This window comes from Populus euphratica, unplaced genomic scaffold (assembly GCF_000495115.2).
Source record: "Populus euphratica unplaced genomic scaffold, PopEup_1.0 scaffold2267.1, whole genome shotgun sequence".
NCBI lineage: Eukaryota > Viridiplantae > Streptophyta > Magnoliopsida > Malpighiales > Salicaceae > Populus > Populus euphratica.
This window is the reverse complement of record NW_011502140.1, coordinates 12,074-17,828: the sequence shown is the minus strand read 5'-3', so window position 1 is coordinate 17,828 and position 5,755 is coordinate 12,074. Positions and strand designations below refer to the sequence as shown.

The window sequence follows — 5,755 nt, the reverse complement described above, 5'->3', positions numbered from 1 at the left end:
AAGCCCAAACCTCTGATTAGCAGCCTTAATTTTCATCATGTTGACTCTTTTAAGATTTCTAGCAATTGGATCATTCTGGAATGATAGCCCATGTTTCAAAAAGCATTTAGCTATCATTCTGGCAGTATTAGAAATAACTGGTCTTCTCAACACCGTATTCTCTGGTACCCATTCGGTGTTCACAATCTCGAAGGCATGGAGATTTCCATCTTTGCAATCTTCTGCTTCAATATAAGGGACCGCCACATTCCTTATCATGGACAAGGTTTCTTCTGCCTTAACTTTCACTAGAGTACCATTGATAATGTACTTCAGACATTGGTGTAGAGATGATGTCACAGCCCCAGAGGCGTGTATCCATGGCCTTCCTAAAATATGCTATACGAAGGATGGATATCCATCACTTGTAGGGTTATAAAAAACATTTGAGGCCCTACAAACAATTCAATGTCAATGGTCCCTATCACCTATCTAGGGGAACCATCATATGCTCTAGTTGTCATAATACTTGGCCTCATATGAGTAGCATCAATTGGCATCTCATCTAGCATATGCCTTGGTAGCACATTCAAAGCTGAACCATTATCCACAAGCACTTTGCCGATCAAACAATCCTTATATTTCACAGTGATATACAAGGGCTTGTTATGCCTAGTCCCTTCCGGGTCTAGCTCATCTTTAGTGAAGTATAAGTAATTGGAGGCTTGAATTCTTCCCACCAAATGTTCCATTGTATCCTGAGTAATATCCTGTGGCATATATGCTTTATTCAACACCTTTTGCAACGCTTTATGGTGTAACTCAGAACTCAAGATAAGTGACATTAAAGAGATTCTAGCAGGAGTTTTCTTCAACTGATCTACCACACTATACTTATTATGCTTCATCAACTTCAGAAATTCATTAGACTCCTCTTCACTTATAGGTTTGTTCACTTCCATATCTTTAAAAGCATCAACTGTTTCTTTTCCTTTAGCTTTCCTCTGCCTCTCTAATTCTTCTGGTGTAAAACACTGACCACTTCGAGTTAAACCACAGATTTCAGTATGGAATATAGGAGTAGGATTTTTAATGTTGAAAGCATACCCATAATTGTACGGCATTGTGCCATAACTTCCATTATTGGTGCATACAGGCTTGGTTAGTATTAGTTTTGGTGGACCACCCACAGTTGGTTGGAGTCTACAAACCTCCCTTTTTTTCTCCTGATGGCCTATCATCCCAACTTCACTGCTTTCTTCTCCACTTTCTATTCGTATCATGCCGAAAATCAGCATCCTTTTCACTTCTTGGTGAAATTCTTTGCAATCATTAATGTGATGTCCCACCTTGTCATGAAACTTACAGTAATTATTTCTATTCATTACTGGTTCAAACTCGGATAAATATCTAGACTATACCATCATACCATACAGTTTTTCCATGGAAACCTTCAAAGTTCTTTCCTTCTTACCCTCTACTCCTACAACATTCACCCCTCCACTGCTTGTAGCATGATTGGGTAAAGGGTTGGAATTCGCATTCGGTGCATCATCAAAAGTTATCCATCCAGCTTTTATCAATTGCATAAGCTTGTTTTTAAATGCGCTACAGCTTTCAATGTTATGCCCAGCAATGCCAGCATGATACTCACATGTCATATCAGGCTTATACCAATTTGGGTATGGAGGTTGTAGTGGGGTTAAGGGAACAGGGGCCACTTGCCCAATACTCAACAACTTCGAGTACATTTCTCCCAAGGGAAGTGGTAATGGTGGCAATCGTTCTTGGGTTCTTTGAAAATTCCTTCTTGGAGGATTAACAATCTAGTTACTTTGTTGGTCATTTGGTTGGTTTTGTTGGTTGGTAGGGAAATGTTTAGTGAAGTTTACACTTGCAACTTGCTAGGTAGGTATTTGGAAGTTATAATGATGGTAATTTTTCTTCTTACCCTTGTACCCTCTTTCCACATTGTTCACCTTAGAATCCTTCTTTTTCCCAATAAAGCCATTCTTCTCAGTAGGCTCTAACATTCTCCCCATTCTTATTGTTTGTTCTATCCTCTCAGCAATAGTTACAGCATTATAAAAATGGTGAGCTGAACTACCCACTAGGTGTTCAAAGTAAGGAGATTTAAAAGTGTTGGAAAACAGAGTGACCATTTCTTTTTTTAACAAAGAGGGTTGCACATGAGATGCTTTTTCACGCCATCTCAAAGCGTATTCTCTTACAGTCTCTTTGTTGCCCTTCTCCATGACTAACAAGCTTGACCTGTTCGGGGCTACCTCCATGTTGAATTTATACTGCTCTACAAAAGCTTTGACCAAATCTTTCCACTTTCTGATCTTTGTATTATCTAGTCTTGTATACCAGCTTAGTGCTGATCCAGAAAGACTATCTTGAAAGAAATGGATGAGAAGTTTCTCATCACTCACCACTTCTGCCATCTTATTACAATAAGATTTAAGATAAGTGACTAGACATTCAGTTCCCGTATACTTGATAAATTCTGGTACCCTAAATTCTTTGGGTATAACATTTGGGACTAAACACATCTCTACAGCATGAACGGGATCATATAAGTCTGCCCCTTTGATTTCCCTCAATCTTTCTTCCAGAGCGGTCAATTTATCATAATCAACATGTTTAGAGAATCCCATCCTATGTGAGTCATTAGTTGTCAAGTTTACAAGCGGCACTTGTGCCGATGGAACATTGGTAGTGAACTGTTGTTCAAATGAAGAGGGATTTGCCCCTAAATTTTGAGAAGTGAATACAAAAGGAGCTACTGGCGTAGATATAAATGGAGTTGCAACTGCTGGCTGAGTAGAGGTATCCTCTCCAGACTTGGATACCAAGGTCTGCTCGAGTAGACTTGTAAGTAGTGCAATATCATTTTTCATGCTCTCCAACTCCCTTTGATAGTGAGCCTCTAGATGTGCTCTTTCTTCGTTCTCCATTATCTTTCTTCATAATCGAGTGTAATGAATTTTATGGTCTTTTGGGGGACCTATATTTCAACCTGAATGAATGTAAGTAAAATGAATAAAATGCATAAATGGATGTAAAATGCCATATGGATGATGCATGCTTGTTATTTGTTTCAGGTTTTCCTTTAACTTATGATGAAGAACAGACCAGATGAGATTTTCTTAAGAAAGTTCTCACTAAGGATTCCAAACCTACAGGAACTTGAATCGATTTAGGGAAGAAATTTGATGCCATAAATCCAGATCAAAATAAACATTTCTTATAATGAAAAGATGATGAAATTGTCTTTTATTGGTTTACAATATTAGAATCACAACAATTCAATCTTTCCAAAGCCTTAGACCGTCATATGCTGCGATCTCATTAATTCCATCTCTGATCAACCCAAAAAACTAATGGAATTCATTTCTAGTCATTGGCTCACCATCTGCTATTTGTTGGGCTATGCTTCTTAATCCTGAAGCATAATTTTTGGCATCATCTGCTTGTACATGATAGCGTATAGCTTTAGAAGCCCAACATTCTGCTTCTTTTTTTGCATTTTCTTTTTCTGATGATAAGGTTTGCTCAATGGAAAGCAAATGGTCCACCTGCTTATCTAAATTGGCAATTACTGTATCTTGATTTTGACACTATTCCTGAAGTGATTTACTTGCCTCTTCCAACTTTAATGCCATTTCCTCAACTTTTGATGCTCTTCTAACCCATCTCTTCATGTTGACATCTTGCTTCCTCTTATGTTCTGATAGAAGTACATATTTTTCTTGTAGCTACTGGAACTCAAGTTGTTGATGTTGTAGCTGAGTTGACAAGTCATCCTTTTCCTGTTTTGTGATAGCCAATGCTTTTTCTCGACTGACTAGATTAGATGCTAACTTTATTTTTTTAGCGCCTAACTCTTCCACTTTAGCATTCAAATTTAGGTTATAAGATTCTTGTTGAGCACGGACTTCTTCATGTATGTCTTCAGTAGACTGAATCAAAGACTTGGATGACCCTTCAAATGGACGAACTTTGTATCCTTTCTCTCTCTTCTTTTGCCATAATGGATATCCTTTAGTTGTTTTTCCTTCTACTCTCTTAGCAGAAGTAACCCTACCAGTATGTTTCCATGCCTTCTTCACTGATTCTAATAATTTCTTCGAGGTCTTGAAATCTTCATAAAATGTTGCCAGTTCAGTAGTCCTTGGAATAAACTGCTCAAATCCAAACTGTTGTAAAACCATGTTGGGACAATAACTGATACAGCAGCGAGCTCCTATCAACGGGACCCATGGGTACTCACCACAGTATGCCAGATAAGATTTGAAGTAAGAATATCGGCTCCTCCAATGAAATTGAGATTTGCTTAGACTTAGAAACATTGATTCCCATATAGTTCTTCCTACTTCATACAAATGTTTTTCAGCAAAATTCTCCAACTTAGAATAAAGATGCCATGGGGTACCAACCAAACCTGAAATCTTCCCCTCAATCATGTGACTTATAGTCCAGATAAACAACAGTTGTAAGCAACATCTTAAACGATCCTTTTCGGCTTTTCTACAATAATTCAAGGATGAGAGAGTTTCTGCCAATATTGCTGTAGCAGGATTAATTTTAAGGGTCACCACATTTTTAAATACATTAACAACCTCAAAATCGATCATTCCCTCGGCAGATGGGAAAAGAACCAAATCATATATGCCCAAGGCCAAAATTCTCAATTGAATTTCATTGCTTTCATCATGTAATCTCCTCTTGAATATGGCTTCTAGTTCATTCCAAAAACAACCCTGGCTATTTCCTCATTTAGTTGCATGTGATTTTGCTAGATGATAGTCTATCTAGGTAATCCAAGCAAAGTTAGAAAATGCATGCTCTATAGGTGTGTAAAAGTACACCTTTTCTGACTTGGGACAATTTAGCAAGGATTCATACTCCTCGATAGTAGAAGTCATATCCACAGTATCAAAAGTGAAGCATCGATATTCTGGATCCCAAAAACCTATCATGGCCTGAAAACAAGCATGTTGGACCCTAATTTTCAGTAAATGTGACAAGTCCCCATATTGTTTCTGAAAATCGATCTGATCATGAACAGATAACATTTCCCAACAGTCTAGCAGTTGTCCTGTACCAAGTGGTCTGTCATCTAATTTAACGTGTGCTGGTAATTGAGGCTCAAATTCTAATGGCAAACAATCCCCTTCATCATGTTGGCTCAATTTTGATCTGGTAAAAAATTCCTCAATAGTATTGGTTTTTTCCATCTCACACTTCCTATAGGATCGATGGAGATATATGAGAATATGGAATGTATATAAAAATATATGTTAATGCATTGACATTTATTTGTGTCTTAAAAGGTATATCCTACTTGATAGGATTTAACTCATAAGGTTTGGCTCAGTTTATTCTATCCTTAAAGAAATTGTTTGGTTCTTAAATTGCCCGAATTACTCGTGAAGTAATCGGCCTCTTAACCTTATGCAACATGAGTATGGGAAACAATTCCACAATACCCGTTGCATAGAGTGAGTTACAATCCAAGCGAAAGTCCAAATGAGCATCAGTGGACATAAGTCACACTTGCCACTTAAATCTTTCTTTTCTAATCTTAAAAAGGACGAGCTCGGGTCCAGAGCTTTTATGGGTTCATCGTGAAGTGTGAGAATACACAAATAAATAATATGCATGCATGTGGCAATATGGAAAATTAAAAAGAATTATAGTAATAAATAATACAAATAAAATAAGTGCCAACAATAAATCGCAATAAGAAAAAGCATATGAAAAGCAAACA

General features: G+C 37.4%; 1 protein-coding gene across 1 annotated transcript; it reads right to left on the bottom strand.

The window, feature by feature from the left end:
* Positions 1–3,740: 3,740 nt before the first annotated feature.
* LOC105118876 (uncharacterized) lies at positions 3,741–4,619 on the bottom strand. The gene has a single exon (XM_011016930.1). The coding sequence runs from the start codon at positions 4,617–4,619 to the stop codon at positions 3,741–3,743; it is 879 nt and encodes a 292-aa protein (XP_011015232.1).
* Between the last annotated feature and the right edge of the window lie 1,136 nt (positions 4,620–5,755).

Excerpts from the sequence above, each read along its gene's own strand:
- LOC105118876 (XM_011016930.1), bottom strand. The coding sequence starts at position 4,619 with ATGATCGATTTTGAGGTTGTTAATGTATTTAAAAATGTGGTGACCCTT.